This window comes from Sminthopsis crassicaudata, chromosome 2 (genome assembly GCF_048593235.1).
Source record: "Sminthopsis crassicaudata isolate SCR6 chromosome 2, ASM4859323v1, whole genome shotgun sequence".
In the NCBI taxonomy this organism is placed as follows: Eukaryota; Metazoa; Chordata; class Mammalia; order Dasyuromorphia; family Dasyuridae; genus Sminthopsis; species Sminthopsis crassicaudata.
Genome location: NC_133618.1, coordinates 513359958 through 513379624, shown reverse-complemented (window position 1 = coordinate 513379624; position 19667 = coordinate 513359958). Strand labels below are relative to the sequence as shown.

At 46.2% G+C, this 19667-nt stretch overlaps 1 protein-coding gene across 1 annotated transcript; it reads right to left on the bottom strand.

The window, feature by feature from the left end:
- Window positions 1–768: 768 nt before the first annotated feature.
- Window positions 769–19019, bottom strand: MMP14 (matrix metallopeptidase 14). Its single transcript, XM_074294234.1, has 10 exons — window positions 18577–19019; window positions 10840–10988; window positions 10029–10151; window positions 9437–9744; window positions 7294–7455; window positions 5650–5810; window positions 5330–5468; window positions 5054–5204; window positions 3607–3722; window positions 769–3230 (listed from the first exon to the last, which is right to left on the bottom strand). Exons 1-10 carry the CDS (start codon window positions 18679–18681, stop codon window positions 2902–2904), a joined length of 1743 nt encoding a protein of 580 aa, XP_074150335.1. The 5' UTR covers window positions 18682–19019; the 3' UTR covers window positions 769–2901.
- Window positions 19020–19667: the final 648 nt, after the last annotated feature.

Sequence of the window (19667 nt, the reverse complement as noted above, 5' to 3'; positions counted from 1 at the left end):
TCATCATCTCCAGGAGTCTGTCCTCTAACTCCTTCAGGGTAGGATTCAGGGAGTTATCATATCCACTTAATATTATAAAGAATACCCAAACCCTACTCCATAAAAGCAGAAGGTAAAATTCTCCATCCTATGCACCCCTCACTCTCTTCTCTTAAAGCACTATAGAATTGAGAGCTGGAGTATTAATAGCTGGTGTTTGTATAGCCCTTTAAAATCTGCACAACATTTTACATATATCATTTGGGTCTCATAACAACTAGTGAGATAATGCCATCCCCATTTTTCAGATGAGGAAACTGAGGTTCAGAGACAAGTGACTTGCCTATGGACACACAAGCTAGGAAGTGTTCAGACACAAGTGTTCCTTTCTCAGAATCCTATATGTTTTTCACTATATCATGAAAGGACATTCAAGGAAGGTAAAGGTCAAGTAGTTTGTCCAGGCTCATATAGCCAATCAATGGTAGAACTTCAAAAATCAGTGCTCTTTCAACAATAGCATGTATTTTTACTTTTGCAAGGCAATCTAGGTTAAGTGACTAGTTCAGGGTCACACAGCTAGGAAGTGTTCTGAGTCTGTGGCCCGGTTTGAACTCCAATCCTCCAGATTCTGGGCCAAAGCTCTATCATCCCCTTTGCCTTCTAGTTGCTGCTCAACAATATCCTGGATCTAATTTTTCTCTGGATCTTCCCTCCCCACACCCTTTTCCCTCTCACATGAGCATCCAAATCCCAGCTACCCCCGGGAGAGAGCAGTAATCACGTGGAGAATGTGAAACATTTTTATTCTTTGTGAAAACATTGAAGGATTTAAAAAAAATGTTCTCCTTGGAGGGGATTGACCCAGACCCGCCCTGCAGGTTCCTGCGGTTAAATTCCCTCCTTCCCCCCAACCCCCGCCCTCCATTTCCCATACTCTTTGTTAACAAAAAGGAACTATTTTAATGGAATCATATAATAATTATAATAAAATATACATTAAAAAAACAAACAAGAAACAGAAATTTAGCCGAATTGCCAGCACCGTTCACCCCATCCCCATGATGTGCCCTACCCTCTCCCTCTCCCCCTCTCCCCTCTCTCTCTTTCCTTTTCCCCACAGGGATCCTCCCTCTCCCAAGTCCCCCAGTACCATGTCCACCTTCTGGTGGCTGAAGGAGTTTGGAAATGGACAAATTGGGTGGGGAAAGGGAAGGGGAGGGGAGGTCCAGGACAAAGAGGGGTAATACTAAGATTAAGGTGTGAGAAGAACCATGGGTGTGAAGGTGCGGTAATGTCCCTTGGGAAACACCCAGGGCTGAGAGCTAAGTCCCAGCCCTCCCTCCTGACAGCACAGGGGGCTGAGGCTGCTCAGTTCTTCTCACCATGGCCAAGATTTGTCCCAACCATTTAGGGTCAGAGCCTGGGACCCCAGCAACCAGGCCAAGAGATCCCACTGGCCATTGTCCTAGTGGGCCATTCTCCAGGCTCAGGACATTCTTATTATCTCTAGGAGCTTTCCCATCACCTTCTCCCTATTATTCCTCATTCCCCTTACCCTGGCTTTCCTTGAGTCCCTCTCCCTGGGTCCTGGGTCCTGCTCACATGCAAAGTTGTGAGGACCAGTTTTTAAAAATAGTCTCTCTTCTCTCTAGCCTAGTTCCTTTCTCTAGCCTTCATAAATGCCCCCCACTCCCACCCCCATCACAAAAATCTGTACTACTCAGTTCCAGCCCCTACCCTTTGCACCAGCTACACCCTCCAGTTTGGTCTTTTGGTTTGATTTTTTCACCTTTATCTTCTCTGAGACTACTGTTCCTCTTTTCCCCCAGCCCAGCCCCTGGGTCCCAGCCCCAGCTCCTCATCCATGTGGTTCTGGCTTCCACGGTTAACAGTCTCTCCACATCAGTCACTGGGCTGCTGATCCTTTTCCCAGTCTTTTCTTTCTCTATATAGCTACACCCCTGAGTTTCCATGACTTTGCTGTCTCTCCTTGGTCCCATCCCTATCCTCAGTAGCTACTCTATGGCTCTTCCAACCTTGGTTTCCCAAATCCAAGGTTAAGGTTTGGAAGGCGACTGAGCAGGGACAGAGCTGGGGAGACGGTAAGTGGGGCAGCTGAGGATTTTTCCCCTACTAAGTTTATTGATTCAAGCTTTTTGCCTTGCAAAGAAATTCCTTGGAGTGAACAGGTGAGTGGGAAAGAAACAGATGCTTCCCATAGAGAGGGACATGTATTGTTGACCTAGCAACGCTGAAAGCAAAATGGCCACCTTGCTTCTTTGTCTATATTCCAACCCCAATGTTTTGGGATGGGCAACCCTGGGAATGAAATATCTTGTCCATATAACCCCACTATCTCTGCCCTCAGGGCCTTCTCTTCTTCCTTTGCTGAGGTTCATTTTAGCCAGAAAAGGTGGTGGGAGGCTGCCAACTGGGCAAACCTGGGGTCTGTGGGGCTGGAAATATGCAGAGCCTCCTGAGGTTAAAGTTCAGAGGTGCAAGGTATGTCCAGGAAAGAAATAGGAGCAGGTGACCCAGACTTTGACCTTCACCAGGGAGGTCAGAGAGTCCTAGCCTTCAAGTGCAGAGCCCCCAGGATGACCAGCAGAGGAGGGGATGGCACCAAGTAGGAGAGCTCCCCAGAGGGAGACAGGGGACCTCTATGATACTACTGCTGCCCAGTACCCTAGGGACCTGTATAGTGATAAAGTGAAGGGAGTAGAGGGAGGGGGAGGGCACGGGGAATGGGATTAGGGGGTGAAAGAGGACAGAAGGAGGGTTGTGGGGCATCTAGGAGACCATGAGGAAATATGGGACCATCCCTCCCCCTACACTGGTAGCCCCTGGCCCCCAGAGGCAAAGTCTGTGTGGAGGGGGTGGGCAGGGGAGGGGTGGCCAGCCCCCCAGCTTGTTGGGGGGTCAGACCTTGTCCAGCAGGGAACGCTGGCAGTAGAGCAGCTTCTTGGGGGTTCCATGGCGTTTGAAGAAGAAGACAGCCAAGCCGACAGCAATGACACAGAGGAGCAGGAGCACAGGAAGCACCACGGCGGCGGCATTCACAGACCCGCTGCCTTCTTCATCTACCTCGATGATGATCACCTCAGTCTCTTCCTCTGTCTCATCAGGCCGGCCCCCAGAAGGGCAGCCCATCCAGTCCCGAAGAGCTGATTTAGGGTAGCCTGGCTCCACTTTCAGCTTCTGGTTATTGAATTTCCAGTATTTGTTCCCCTTATAGAAATAGGTGAAAGCTATAGGAAAGGAACAAAGCGAACTGGATCATGGGGACGAAATCAAAGGGAGGAGAGGAATTGGAGAGAATCAAGGGAGAGAGAGGAACCCCACGAAACAGGAAAAGTCCCAAAGAGAGGAAGACATGAAAAGAATGCTCTGTTGGTTTGACTTCCACACATACTGTGGTCATTTCAGTCTCCTTCCTTCCTTCCTGTCCTTCCCAGCTCTCATTTTTCTCTCCTCACCTCCCATCCTTCCTTCCTTCTATAGAACCCTACAATTTAAGAGCTAGAAGCAAATCTTAAAAAGAGATCCTCCAGCCCAATGGTCTCAATTTATAGATGAGTAAACAGAGGCCCAGAATGTGGCTGGGCTGCTTTCTTGGTCCCTCACCTTCATCACTGCCCATGAATGATCCTCTGGGAGATTCTGGGATTCCTTCCCAGACTTTGATATCTTTGGGATACTCGCTGTCCACTGTTCTGAATTCCTCATTGAATCTGTAGTATCTGAGAGAGAGAAGGGAAAGAGATCAGTTAGAAGCTGTAACAAACTAGCATTTTAGTTAGCTATTAACATAGCAGTTAGCTACTAACATAGCTGACATTTCTATCGGGTTTTAAGGTTTGCAGTGTATCTCCTCTGACCCTTACAACAACTCTGAGATCAGTGCTATTATTATCCTTATTTTATAGATGAACGAGAGACAGAGAAAAGTGAAATGATTTTCCCAAGTCCTACAGCTAATAAAACTATGTAAGACAGAATTCAAATTCAGTTTTTCTTAATTTCAAATCGAGAAGTCTATCTGGTATGCTGCCTTGAAATCTAGTAATTTTAATGTCCAGAGCAGGGGAGACTCTTTCACAATTTGCCCATTTTGCCCAAATTGCCATTTTAAGGCAAGCTCATTTGCAATGATGGGGAGTCCCTAAGACTTTTTTTCTCACAAAGGGAAAGATCTCAGGAAAACATTTTCTGGTGGAGAAATGGAGACCCTAGATCACTGCAAGGTTGATACTGGAGTCTGTCCTCAGGAGAGAGAGGGTCAGATCACAGGGCAGACCTGATCAAAATTTCACTTAACATATGGCTACTGGGGCAGGTAGGTGGTGCAGTGGTTAGAGCACCAACCCTGAAGTCAGGAGGACCTGAGTTCAAATCTGACCTCAGACATTTAATACTTCCTAGCTGTCTGTGATCCTGGGCAAGTCACTTAATCCCAATTCCCTCAGGGGTAAAAATTGGTCTGTTTGTTTGCTTTCTGCTTTAATTATTTTTGCTAACTAGGAAGGTACTCAGCTCAATTATTTCTATGGGGCTGAAGGATTGAAAATGTGGCCAGCACTCTCTAAATTTCAGTGCCCTTGGGGCAAGGATCCAGTCATCTCATCCTTCCTTATAGCTAAGGATGCTGGGTATAGAGACTGCCTGTCTGATAATGAGGGACTGCTGCACTGAGGAAAGGGGAGGGACTGGGCCTCCTACAGTACCCATGATTAGCCCTCAGATGAACCACCAGCAGCCTTTAATCATAGAGTTTGGCCAGAGGAGGCCAGACAGCCTGGGTGGAGCTGGGGAGGGGGAGGTTGGGCTGGAGAGAAGGAGGGGTGGTGTGGGTAGAAAGCACCAAATGACCAGGTCTAAAATGATGACCCGGTCACATCCCACTGATTTGATTCAGCACCTGATTTTGGCTATTATTGCTAGGCAACAGCAGATGGCCAGTCACTTTGTGTGGGAAAGCTCTCTGCAGGGCTAGAAGGGTGCCTTTTCCTGGGAGAGGGCTGGAATGCCTGAGACAGAGGCTTTTTTTTGGGGGGGTGAGGGAGATCCTCACTTGTTTCCCCGGAAGAAGTAAGTCTTTCCACTGGGCATCCAGAAGAGGGCCGCATCAATCTTGTCAGTGGGTAGGCCCCGTCCCAGCTCTTTGATGTGCTTGGGGTAGCCCGGCTCCAGGGAGGCCTCGTCAAATACCCAATGTTTGTCTCCTTTAGAGAGGGAAGCAGGGAGGAGATCTGAGGTTAGTTCAGAGACCCTCATACTCACTGAGAGTCTGTTATTCCACAGGACCTGCCTCCCCCACCTGAGCACCCTCAGCCAAGTGCCTGGTCACCTTTGAAGAACACAAATTTGCCATCTTTCCTTTCATAGGCCGTGTTGATAGAAGCAGGCAGGCCCCTCCAGAACTGACCAATGGGCATCGGGTACCCATCCATCACCTGGTTATTCCGAACTCTCCAAAACCAGCGCTCCTGTATGTGCAAATGCAGGCAGAGGAGATGACCCCTGAATTTGCTGTGCCCACCCTATCACTATCCCTTCCTCTCTGAGCTATTCTGAGAGTCCTATGTGAGACCTCCTCCCACTGCCAGGTCAGAATCCCTGATTCTCCCAAACTCTATCCCCATCAGCTTTATTACTGCTTCCCCTTACCTTGAAGACAAACATTTCCCCCCGGAGCACAGCCACGGTGTCGAAGTTCCCATCGCAGATGTTCGGTCCATAGGTGGGATTTTTGGGCTTGCCTGGGACAGAGGGCCTGGAGGTGGTCCTGGGTTGTGAAGGAGTCTTGGTGGGGGATGCAAACTTACTCCCTGAGACCAAGAACAGGTACACATCAGGCATGGGCTCATTCAGGAGAGGACAGTACAAAAGCAAAGAGAGCGCCTTGAGGAAATGAGTGATTTCTAGATGGGCAGAAATGGGGTGAGAGGAAATAGAGAGCTGGGATATGGGGAGAGGAGAAACTAAGCACAAAGAATTAGAACATCAGGAAGAGAGACATGGGGATGAAAAGATGAAGAAATTGGATGTAAGGAAAGGACACAGCTAAGGAGCTGGGATGAGATGGAAGAGCTTGTTTGTGAGGAGATGGAGGAAGGAAGACAAAAAGAAGAGTATAAGAAGAGTATTTTATTCTCAAATTCTAGGATTCTGTATTTTATTAAGCACCTATAGTGCTAGACATTCTAAGTACTAGGGATACAGAGACAAAAAGGAGAGTCCCTGACCACAAGGAGCATATGTTCTAATGGAGGAGACACAGACAGAAGTACATAACAACATAGAGAAGATAGAAAATAGAAACAAGGTAACCTTAGAGGGAAAGATACAAGTAGCTGGTCGGAGGCTAGGGGGAAGGGACTGGAGGGGGGAGCCGGGTGGTGGTGGTATAGAGAGCCAGAGCTTTACATATCAAATAGACGAGTTTGGTCCTAGAAGTAAAAAGAGGAGAATATAAGGCAATAAAGTAAGACTGGAAGTGAGGTATAAAAAAATGGAAAGAGACTGGGTATGAGGCTGAGAGAGATGGGATGTGGGAATGAAAACAAATGGTTATAAGAAAATGGAAAGACTGGGTATGAGAAGATGGAGAAAGATGTGATGAGAGGAACGGGCAGATGAGGTATGGGAAGATGAAGAGATTGTGTGATGAAGGGAGACGTGAGCTACAGAGATTGAAAGAGACTGGATGTGAGAAAATAGACAAAGATGGGGCTGGTAGACAAGGAAAGAAAGTGAGTATGAAGAGGGACGAAGGGGTTTGAGAAAATGGAAAGAGATGGAGAGGAGGAAATGAAAACAAACCAAGAAAGACTTCTGAACTGTATTCAATTAAACTAAATTTAACAAGCATTTACAAGTGTCTAATGTCTGCCAGGTACTGTGCTAGGCAACAAGAATACAGAGAGAGAAGAGGGGGGGGGGCAGAGAGAGAGAGAGAGAGAGAGAGAGAGAGAGAGAGAGAGAGAGAGAGAGAGAAGAGAGAGACAGAGAGACAGAGAGACAGAGACAGAGAGAGAGGGAGAGGGAGGAAAGGAGGCAGGGACAAAGGGAAACAGGGAGAGAGGAAGAAAGGAAAAAAGAGAGTGGAGACAGAGAGACAGAGAAAGAAGGAGAGAAAGATTCCTTACTCCTGATGTGTTTTTGTTTTGCTTTCTTTTAACACAGGTATTATTACTACTAATGATAACCAGCTATCAGAGGAAATGAGTGTATGAAAGGCTAAAATAAAACAAGATTCAAGAGAGGGGAGACTATAAGGGGGAGCCTGGATGTAATGTTGGGGATGCTCACCATAGAGCTGCTGGATGCCTCGACGGTCATCCTCAGGAAGTAAGAAGTTCTCTGTGTCCATCCACTGGTAGAAGGGGGCCATGATGGCTGAGGGATCATTGGAGTGCTCCAGACCCAGTGCATGGCCCAGTTCATGTACAGCCACAAGGAATATGTCATTCCCTGAAAGGAGTAGGTTCTGTCATATGGGTAGCCCCTCTCTATTGTTCTTATAACTGGCCCTCAGCTATAAGGGCCTATAGTTCCCTATCCAACCCAGCCCACATTCTGCATAATTATCCCTTCACTCTCCCAGCAAGCTTTGGGCTCTACAAGCTATTGCAGCTTTGTTAACTGAATCATAACTCAAGCAATTCCTGCCCTATACTCTGGGAGAGGTAGAAAAAGGAATAGAACGAATGCAACCAGAGGGCTCTTTACTCTCTCTGTTATCAGTAAGGTACTCCACCATGGAAACTATCATTCTTATAAAGTAATTTGTTTTATTTTATTTTGTTTTTTTGCCAAGGCGATTGGGGTTAAGTGACTTTCTCAGGTCACACAGGCTTGTAAAGTCTTTTGGAGGAAGCCATGATGAAACTGTGTTTCAAAATCTAGGTCTGATGCTAAATTTGAATGACCTGAGATAATTCAGTTAACCTCTTTGGGACTCAGTTTCCTTATCTATAAAAAGGGAGTTAGACTAAATGATCTCTAAGATCCTTTCCATCTCTCAATCCTATAATGCCATGACCAAAGGCAAATTTTGGATAGGAATACCAGGTCCAATATTCTACATCCTTTAGGAACTTAGAAAGAGTTTTAGGAGAAACCTTAATCAAGTTTCCTGAGTTTTTTCTCTTTCTTGTTGTCTTGTGCCACGTCTTCCCAAAGAATTAGAGGTGTTCTTTGCGGAACAATAGGGAGCTTATTACTTCACTGGTATGGGAAACTCCCTTCACATAGAATCTGTATGTTACAATTTTAGAAGTTCCTCTAGCTTTCAGAAAAAGCTGGAAAGATATACAGGAACTGATACAAAGTAAAATGAGCAGAAACAGGAACACACTGTACATAGTAACAGTAATATTGTAAAATGATTAATGTAAAATGACTGAATTAGCTGTTCTCTGCAATTCAAAGACTCAAGACAATTCCAAAGGATTCATGATGAAAAATGCTGTCCATTTCCAGAGAAAAAATTGAGAGAATGAACATAGATAGAAGATACTATTTTTCGCTTTCTTTAATTTTTTTTTTTAGTCTGTTTTCTTTCACAACATGACTAAACCTATAACAACTTGCTTGCCATTTCAGGAAGAGAGAGAGGGGAGGGAGAGAGAGAATTTGGAATTCAAAATTTTAAAAAATGAATTTAAAAATTATTTTTACATGTAATTGGGGAAAAGTAAAATATTACTTAAAAAAAAAAGTGCCTTTGGATTTTTCAGACTTAAGTGATTTGACCTTATGTGATCACAGAACGAGTGTGTGCCCAGGGCAGGATTTAAATCCAAGTATTCTTGATTCCAAGGCTGGCCCTCTATCAACTATGCCATGGCACATTAGCTGGGCAGAATTTGATAGAAAATAAATTTCACGGAGAAAGCTACATCTGAAAGGGCAATGAAAAAATCATACACCAAGAGTTGGAAGAGACTTCAGAGCTCATCTAGGCCAATCGACTCGTTTTACACATGAGAAAACTGAGAACCGGGTGGCTAGGTGACTGCCGCAAGGTATCACAGGTGGGATTTGAACAAGAATCCTGGAATCCGAGAATAGGAAGGGACTTCAGTATCGTATGGTCCTAATCATATATGCGAGGCACCCCCCCTCTCACACACCTGAGGAGTGCTTGTCCTCTGATTTTCCCAAGTGGATATTCTTTTCTCTCTCTCTTTTTATTGAAGCTTTTTATTTTCAAAACATATGCAAAAATAATTTCACCACCGACCCTAGCAAAACCTCGCAGTCCAATTTCCAGTCTTCCCCCCACCCTCTTCCCTAGATGGCAAGTAATCCAGTATGAGTGCTTCCTCTTTTGCCTTATACCAGAATGACTGTACTTCTGTACTCCGGTGTCAGCTGTAAGCTTTCTCCTTGAAGTTGCCCCTTCCCTGCCCCATACTCTAGTCTCTCTCACGCTGGCCGTCCCACTCACCGTTGAGGTCCTCGTTTCGGACTGTCCAGGGTTCGGCTGAATCAAAGTGCGTGTCCCCTCCGATGTTGGGGCCGGGGAAGTACGCGTGGGCCAAGAAGCCGCCCTCCCCGTCAAACGGAGTGCTGTCGCCGTGAAAGCCCTCGGCGAAGAAGATCATGATGTCTGCTTGCTTCTCATGGCCGTCTTGGATGTAGGAATAGGGCACCTCGCGGAAGCGCAGCGGAGTGGCCCCCTCCCACACCTTGAAGGCTTTGCGGATGGCTTCGAACGTGGCGTATTCGCCCACTTTGGGCGTGTAATTCTGGATGCTGAGTCCAGAGCGGGAGTTGAAAACACGAGGTATAATCATTAGGATGGAGGGTAAAGGGAGCCTTCTCTGTGCCCGGGCCTGGTCCACGCTGCCAGTCCCGCAATCAGGGCTGCCCTTGCTCTCTGAACCTTCCTGCTGGGCTTGGCTATCCCCCCACAGTTATTGTGGATCACTGCCCCCACACTGACTGAGTCCCCCTCTCTCCCTGTGGTCCTGAGCTGGGGAAGGCTTTTCTGTGACTGGGGGAGCCCTAGGGTGAACCTGTGTCTTTGTGGAACTCACCAAAAGGTGATCTCATTGTGTTGCCATTTTAGACCTTGGATGGCGTAACGCTTCCTCCGCACATTGGCCTTGATTTCTGCACCGAACTTGTCGGGGACACCACATCTGGGGCGCTTCATGGCCCTGAGGAGGGGGGAAGGGGAGGCTCAGGTCAATGGGAAAGGGGGTCAAAGAATATCGGGGAAAGGTGGGTGAAGAGGTGGGAAGGAAGAGGGCCTGTCCCAGTGACTGGCATCGAGTTATTATGCAACATTCTGCAGATTAATTAAAAGACAGGGTCTGTGTTTGGAGATGGTGGAGGTCAGGGCATGGGTAAGGTCAGGATCAGTTGAAGGGAGAGGGGTAGTGGGCCAGCGTTTTTGGGTGCCCCCTCTGCGGGTAATGGGTGAGGAAAATAAGATTATGATCACTCAAGCACCATTCCAAGTTTTGGTTTTGTCTCTGTGGCTTAGCACAGCCTGGATCATACTAATAAATGTCTAATTAATTAATTAAGTGGCACAGCCAGGTGGTGCAGTAGATGGAGCACACACAGGGCTTGGAGTCAGGAAGACTTGAGTAGCTCCAGACATTTACTAGCTGTGTAACAGAGCAAATCACGACCTCTGCCTGCCTCAGTTTCCTCATTTGTAAAATAAGGATACAGCCCCTCTCTCCCAGGGATATCGTGAGGATATCAGATAATAATTGTCACACATTTGGCAGTGGCTGGCACATAGTAAATGGTAGCTGTTATTAATTGATGAAGTCTAGGGAGTGGGGAGGGGAGTCAGGGGGCCAGGTCAAGTTCCAGCAGGCATTTGGCACTCACTTCATGGTGTCTCCATCAGCAGTGCCCGTCACACGCAGCCCATAGAACCTCTGCATGGCAGCAATAGCAGTGGAGAGGGACTGAGGAGAGCGCTGGGTGTGGGTTCGGAGGTCGCCAGGGGGTAGGTAGCCATACTGCTGGAGCCAAGCCTGGAGGGAAGAAGGGAGCAGTAGTAGGTTACCCAAGGGGTAGGCAAAGAATAGGGAGGCCTTGTTCCTCCACCTTTTCCGTGTTCTGGATTTCTTCACCCTAGATCTTCCTAATCCCTTTAATGGAGTAGACTAGGTTTCTCCTCTGGATGAGCCTTGTAGGACTGACCAGCTAGCCTGTCTTAAAGACTTTTTTCCTGGGAAGATAGAACCATATTTTATCTAAACCTTGACCTGAGAGGTTAATATTGATTCTATGATAGTGGGAGGCCCTGGATTCAAGTTAAGACTAATTTACTTTTTGTGGCTTTAGATAATTCACTTAACGCCTTATGATCTGTTTTATCATCTGTAAAATGAATGAGATTTCAGAAGCAAAACATTCAACAAAACCCCTTGTGATATCCTTGCAGATCTAAAATAGATCCAGTCTAGGATCAGCCAGGATTGGTGGAATGACAGGATCCCCAGAGTGGTAATTAATGAGTTGAAGTCACTTTAGAGAGAAGTTTCAAGTGAAGTGCTCCTTGTATATGTAGTTTTGTCATATTTGTAGGTAATATGGAGCTAGAAGGGATAAGTAGCAAATTGGATGACAAAATCAGGATCTAAAGAGATCTTAATACATTAGAACAGCAGCTAATTCTAATAAGGTGGAATAGAGGTGGATCTAAAGTTTTAAGTTGGATTTTTAAAATGAGCTTCACAAATATAGAATGGTCTTTCAGTAAAGAAGGGAATTATGGGTATGGATTATTGAATATACTATCAGATATTAATCAAACCAAACCAAACCAAAAAAACAAACCAAGTGAAGATTCCTAACAGGATAAATGGGTTCATAGCTGGAAGTGACTGTGAATATAAGGAATCAATTTTTTTTTTAATTAAGATTAAGAAGTGATTGCAAGACAATGTCATGGGGAAAAGATCTGGGGTTTTTAGTGAATACAAGCTTGAAATAAGTCAACCATGTGACAGAGCAGCTAAAACCATACTCTCCTATACCACATTGAGAAACATAGACATTCATGTCTAGAATGAAGGACATGATTACCCAATGAATTTTATTTTGGGAAGTATATTGATAATGTTGGATTATATCCAGCATTGTTGACCAAGATGATGAGGAGACAAACTGGAGAAGACTAGATTTAGAAGAACTATGGAGCTGTTTTCAAGCATTTGGAAGATAATCCAGTGAAAAACAGATTAAATCTGTTCTTCTTAGCCTCAGAGGGCAGAATTAGAAGCAGTAGAGTGCTGTAGAAAAGAGAGGCTTTGGTTTGACATAAATGAAAAAAATGAGAGCTGCTTAAAAGGAAGGTGAGCAGTCTTGGGAAGTGGTGGAGTTTTCTTCCCTGGAGGTCTTCAAGCTGAGGATGGATAATTAGTTCATAGAAGGAATTTCTGATCAAGTACTATTTGGTCTCTATGGCCTCTGGCAATCCTTCCAACTCTGAGTTCAGTGATCTTGTTTGCATGGTCTCTTAAGTTCTCTGCAGTTCAAAATATTATGCTCTACACACGTATCATGGGAAGCAAGATGGAAAAATGGATAGAAAATGGAGCTTGGAGTTAGAAAACTCATCTTCCTGAGTTCAAATCTGGCTTCAAACACTTTACTGGCTGTGTGACCCTAAGCAATACACTTAATTCTGTTTCCCTCAGTTTTCTCATCTATAATATGGATTGAACAAGGAAATGGCAAATTGCTCCAATATCTCAGTCAAGAAAACAACAGTGGAGTCACGAAAAGTCAGACACAAGTGGAGCAAAAATGACTAATCACACAGGGATCATGAGTATTAACTTTGTTCTGTAGCATAACCAAGGGGACTGCCCAGGAATTCAAAACAAGACAGGAACTGGGAGTCCTTGATCAGGGTAAAACCAAATCCCACCTTGGGATTTTTCCTACTGATATCATTCTTCCTTAGCAAGCAATGTCCTTAACAAATTGAAATGTTTGGGGAGGGCCCTTGAATGATCATAGGGTCATGAATTTAGAGCTGAGAGGGATTTCAGAACTATTTTCCAACCCCCTTCTTTTTACAGGTGAGGGAACTTAAACACATCAAGAGAATAAATTACTAACCCAAACACATAGCTAGCAAGTATCTGGGGCAGGTTTTGAATTCAGGTCTTCCTGAATTCAGTGCTCTATTCACGGTGGGAGAAGAAGGTTAAAAGGCTGACTCTAAAACTGTCTTTGCTATTTACTATCTGTGTGACTTGGGTTAAGTAATATATATTTCTGGGCCTTGATTATTGCATCTGTAAAACAAGATGTTCATCAAGATGAGTGAGATAGCTCTAAGGGCCTTTTAGGCTCTTTGGCAGATGCCTCTAAAAAAGAATGATTTTTAAAGCTTAGCATGAAGCCCCTACTGGGCCTGGGAAGTCAATAGCTCATGAATTCAATATTGGTTCATGGCTCCTTTGGGATACCCCCATTAGAGCCAAGAAGAACAGGTTTAATCTGTTTTTCATTGGATTATCTTCCAAATACTTGAAAACAGCTCCATATTCCTTCTAAATCTAGTCTTCTTCAGGTTGTCTCTTCACTATGGTCATCCTATGCCAAGCCCATTAGAGTAAGATGTTGAAGGTAGGAAGAACATGACTGACGTTATAGATGTGCATGAAAATTGGGGGAAAGGATGAGACAGGATCATGGTGTAGTTGGTATAGCAATAAACATAGACCAAGAACTTAGAACAAGTATATGGAGCTAACCTCATGCCTATTTACAATTATATACCTTTGTATGCTATAAAAAGAGGTTACCATTAAAGTGGGTAAGGTATTGGACCTGGGATTAGGAAGATCTGCCTCAAATTCATATTAACTGTGTCACCAGGACAAGTCATTTAAAAAGATATGACTGGACTCAACAACACCTTAAAGAAGATATTATTCATCCCTAAATCTATGGTCCATTGAAATTTATCTCCATTCTTCCATCCAGAATTGAACAGGAAGGAGACAGTAGTCTAGTTAGCATTTGGAACATTATATATTACTCTTAATGACTCTATATTTCCTAAAATAAATCCCTGTCTTTTAAAAGTCCAATATAGGGGCAGCTAGGTGGCGCAGTGGATAGAGCACCAGCCCTGAATTCAGGAGGACCTGAGTTGGAGTTCAAATCTGGTCTCAGACACTTAACACTTCTTAGCTATGTGACCCTGGGCAAGTCACTTAACCCTAGCCTCAGAAAAAGAAAAAAAAAAGTCCAGTATATATAGTTCTATGGCAGTAAATCATGTAATACTATAATCTCTAGAGAACTAAAACTTCAGGTCACTCAAAGAGCAATGAAAACACTTGGAGGGTTATATGAAAGAGGTCTCTAAAGAAACAGATGTATGACTGGAAAAGGAGGACATTTGAGTAGCAAGACTGAAGGATAACAGATTGGCAGCCTATGTGATCCACTGGTACCCCCTCCTCAGCTGATGGAGTCATAAGAATACCTGGGTAAGAGTAAGATGAGGAAGGAGGAGGAGGTATAGACAGATTTAGCTCTGCAAGAAACCTTTGAGGTCATCTAGTCCAAACCTTTCATGATGAGGAAACTGAGGCTCAAGAAAGGGAAATTATGTGTCCAAAAATTACATGCCTTACTGAGATCAGAGGATGTCTATCCAAATGTCAAAAGATCCCAGTTTTAGGCACAATCAGACCTCTGGGTTGATGGTTTGCCCAAAAGGCCTATAAATAGCTTTCAGCATCTTAGTGAGGTAAGGAAAAGGAAGGAAGGTGAATGAGAAAGAAAGTATTTGACCTAAGGTATGTCTTATCAATTGTTCTATGATAAAGACTGGGTAATTTGTTTTTTCTTTAAAACAACAACACTGAACTGAGGCTTTTTTGGGGGAGGTGTTTTAATGAAAAACACACACATATTGCAAAAGCCCAATTTCTAACAAAGTCAGCCTTTATTGTAGGAACAATGAGGTAGGACTTAGAGCCTGCAAATTAAAATTGAAAGTGTAATGTACAGACTATAGAATATTGATATATTTGAGTTTTTATGGATGATCTTAAGAGGTAGAAGGATGAGTAGAGATAGGATTAAGGGATGCTTCAGAGTATACCCTGGTTTTGACTTTTTTAAGAGCTAGGGAGAAGGGTTGGGGTGACCAGCAGCTTGGGTTTAGGCTCAAAAGGAACAGAGATTTATTAGCTGCAGATGGGACTTCAGTGTGCGTGTGACAATTAGTTAACTCCAAGCTTTGCACAAGAGTGATAACTTCTGCGGTAGAGTTGGGACTTCTGCTGTGGGGCTGATTGGAGGTGACTCAGGAGCAGCTGACAGGGACCTGAGCCCAGAGGGATCGACATTGCAACACTGATTCTGGGAAGCTGTTCTACAAGGGCTGAGAGGAGCAAGGGCCCAAGCTGTAAACAAAACAATCTATTCAGAATCCCCCAATCCTCTTTTCTGTTTAGTCCCTCCTTTAGAGAAATGAGAAGAGGGAAGAGAAGGAGCTTAACCTCCTAAGTGCTGGAGAAATGGTTTTGTTTCAGACATATTGGGTCTCTGGGAGGAAAGGATCTGTCCTGACCTGTGTTGGGTTGGCCAGGTTCCCCCCCCACTGTCAATGCATGCATAAGGCCTGCTGTGGCCTGTACTCAAGTATGTAGGGAACTCCCATCCTCCCTAGAGCATCCCTGGGGTTTTACCTGGGTAACGACTGGATACCTTAACCCTAGCAAAGAGACAGAGCACTGTTTCTGGGAAGGGGATTGGGAGTCGGGCAGCCACACTGAAGTTATTGCCTTGGCTTTGAATTAGACTGGGAGGAAGGGAGAGAGGTCTCAGAATTATCTCCAGCCCTGGGTCAACAAAGCTGAGTCCTAACTTTTGAGTCTCTAGGACTCCTGGTAGGATGAGTAGAGGGGAGAGCAATAACATTTTAAAATATGCTTTCAAATAACATCAATTCCCTACCCACACAGCCTCTGTCTCTGAGGATACCTATTAAGGAAGTAGGCATTAAACATTCACATCCCATAAACCTAATCCAACCTGACTCCAATCCATTTTCTAGATAGGAAAACTGAGACCATGAGTAAGATGGTGACTTCTCCAGAGTCAAACAGTGAGAAAGCCTAATTTGAGAAATGAAGCACATGAAACTCCCTAAGAGCTGGAATCATCTCTTATTTAAAGCACGTCATTTTCCCAAAGTAGCATAATATGAAGAACACCTCAGATTCCTTATCTGTAACCTTGGAAGCTGGAGCAAATTGACCTCTAAGGTCCCTTCCTTAGTTTAAGATGCTATGATCCCTCTTCGCTGGCCTGTCAGGCTCTCTGCCCTCTCTTGAGCGACAGGAAGCCCAGTGGGGTAAGAACCACAGAATCAAGCTGAGACCACAGAGAAGACTTGTGTCTGTGGTGAGGGTGGGGGGAAGGATAAGTTCCAGACAGGCTGAGGGGAAGAGAGGTCAGCCATGGAGTTAAGACTAAAAAGGCTTCTAGTTCAAGATTTGGAGGTTTCTGGGGAGAAAAAATTTGCTCCAGCTCCTGGAGGTCTCCATGCTCTCGTTTGTTAGGGCTCCTGTCTCTGGAATTCTCCATGTCCTAGAATTTATATGAAGCAGGAGGAGGATGAGTGGGGTTGAACCCAGGAGCCCCGTCTTGGTGGCAGCCAAGGTCAAGAGGCCCCTTCCCACCTTCCTGGGAACCTTGCCTGAGGATCTCCCACTCTGGAGCAGGACTTAAGCCCTGGCCCCCTTGGTCCTCCCTTCCTCACCCTCTCCACCCCTCAGTGGTCCGACAACTAGAGGCCCAGAAGCAGATGGTGGCTCTGGCACTGGGACTGCTTATGACCCATTTCAGCAGAGTGCCAGGGCTGCCCAGTCCCTCCCCTCAGAGGGCCTGGGCCAGGGCCCTAGGGAAGAGGAGGCTGGGTAGGATTGGGGCAGGTCTTACAGATGTCCAAGCTCCTTTTGTTCTAGGTTCTCCTCTTCACCCCACAGTGAGGCTGGAACTCTGGGCTCTGGCCTGCCAACCTAGAAAGATAACTGTGTCCTCCCAGCCCTAGCTGTGACATAAGCCTTAGGGCAGGGATTTTTCCTCCTGGCATCTCTGAGCTCTCCCAGGCCCAGGTTTGGGAGACATTTTTTCCATTCTGGGCCTCTGGGTTGATTTAGATAGCCAAAAATACCTCCCTACAGTGGGGGAGTCTATTCTTTTCCCTGGAGAGGTTCCCCCTCTTTTAGGCTGCCCAACTACCCTGGGCCTAAAGGGCTGACTCCGGATTCTTCCCCTTCTGTCCCCCCTGCCCTACCCAGCCCCTCCCTGCCGCACCCAGGCCTCTTGCCACGGCTGAGCTGAGTGGGATGGGATGGCCCAAAATAAGAAGCTGGTTAAATCTGTCTCCCACCTTCACCCCGAAATAAAGAGCAGAGAGAGGAAAAAACTCCACCGACAACTCCCACACAGTTTCCTTTGGGAGACCTGGAGACCCAAAGCCCTGGACAGCGGGGGGAAGGAGAGGGGGGAAGGGAGACCACGCAGGCTAAGGACCAGGTCAGACTGACCCAAAGGGGAAGGATCATGTGCAGGGGTCTTCCCCTTTGGGAGTCGGAGTGGGAGGGCCTAGTGAAGGTAGTTCTCCCGCCAGGGCTGACCCAGTTCTGCTCTCTCCGAATCTTTCAGAACTTTTTTTTTCTTACATTAAAAAGGAAAAAAGCACACCCCCCCTCCAGAAGAGTAGGGGGTGGGGGTGGTAAGAATTGCCCCAGTCCCTAAGTCCAGCTCCAGCGGAGCCCTTGGCTCACAAGGAGAGCTTTGTGCGGACGGAAACCCCAGCTCGGGTGTGGGGCCGGGCCAGGCCCGGGTGACCGCCCCGCGGACCTCGACGCCAGGGCACAGAAACGGTTCTCTTGAGGAAGAAGGACGAGAGAGGAACCCAGTGTAGGAGAGGGAAGGGGAGGAGACAAGCGAAGGGAAAACCAGAGGAGGGGACATGGGAGGCACAGAGCTCCCTTTCCCTCCGGTGCCAGACTTCCAAACTATTAACTCTTTCCCCGTCCCCCTCCCCCACCGGGGCCCTGGGACGAGCGAGGAGAGGGGGCTGGGGGGAAGGAAGGAGAGAAGGAGGGAGGGGGGAGGCTGGCCACGGCGTGAGCGGTGTGTGGGTGAGAACTGGAGATGTGGAAAGTTGGAAAAACAACCAGCTCGGCACATGACAAGAAATGGGGACAGCGGCAGGGGTTTGAGCCGGCTCCAAATATTTATCAAAGTCCCAACCGTTCCAGAGCTGAGCTCAGAGCCCAGGGGGATTCAGGGGAAAAATTCTGCCCCAGATGTTCGGCTTTCCTAAAGAAAGGAATAGGAAAGTTAAGTATGGAGCTGAGAGGCGAACAAAAGTTTTACCAACTTGGAAGCAGGAGATGAAAAGGGAGAAGGAAGCAGGGGAGGAGAGCCCGGAGCCCGCGAGGCTGGGGCGCCCAAGAAACAGTCCCCCATACAGATCCGAGTCCCTTGTCTTGTCCTTCTGAGAAACGGAGAGGGTCGTCCCCCCCCATGACAGATAGGAAGCGGGGAAGGAGGGAGAATCACACTTACTTCAGGGCTAAAGTTGCTGTCTGCGGAGCAGAGGGAGGTGAGGGCTGTGCTGAGAGTGAGGAGAGAGAGAAGCAGGCTCCCGTCGGGGCTAGGGCCACAGAACATGGTTCAACCCGAGTCTGGGCAACTTTTGGGAATCTCTCTGTTGGTACTTTGAGTCTTGTGCACCCCCTATCCCCCACACACCCCCTAGTGTCTCTGTCTCTTCTCTCTCTGGGCTCCTTTGTTCTGTCTCGTTTCCCCCTTGGATTTCAGTTGCAGGAGCAGGCTGGAGCTGGGGGGTTTGTTCTGTGGAAGTGGTTGTCTGGTTCTTCCTTCGGATTCCTGGGGTTTGTTTTTTTTTTTTTTTTGTTTTTTGTTTTTTGCTTTTTTTGTTCTTTTTCTGCTTACTCGGCGATCTGGAGCCCTCTTCTCTCTCTCTCTCTCACTCACTTACTACTCTTGTCCCTCCCTTTTCTCCCAGCCTCTTCCCCTTGCCCCCTCCTTCTTTTCTGATGGGGACGTGGTTGCTTTAGTATGAATCCAATTACAGCAAAGAGCAGGAAAAAAAAATAATAAGTTGCCTTTTTGTGGTATAGGCTGCCATCTGCAGGGGCTGAGCCCACAGTCAGAAGCAGGGATGGGGAGGGGGGATTTAGAGGCTGGATGTGGGAGGTTTTCTCATCATAAGCATATTTAGGGTGGCTTTGTTCTTCTGGTATTTAGACTCTTTCCCTAGGGAGTGGGAAGTCTGGGAAGGTTCAGGTTGGGGGTGGGGGCTAGATAGGACTAAGTATCCCAAGGTTCAACATTTGAGGTAGAAGAGAAGGACGTAGCAACAATTCGGGGTCATTATACAGATCCAGCCAATCTCAAATTATAGACCTTTGTCCTTTCATTACTTTTTTTTATCCCATTCTCCTCACAAATAGGTAATCATTGGGGTGACTACTTAGGATCAGAATATAATTTGACAAAAAATATCTTTTGTAAAAGCCTGTTAAAAGCAGCCCTTTAAAAAAAATCAATTAAGTTGGAGTATCTATCTAATCTATAGGGACTTTATCTGGAAGTGTTTCTTGGGGTAGAGGAAGCCTGGTGCTTCTTTTCAG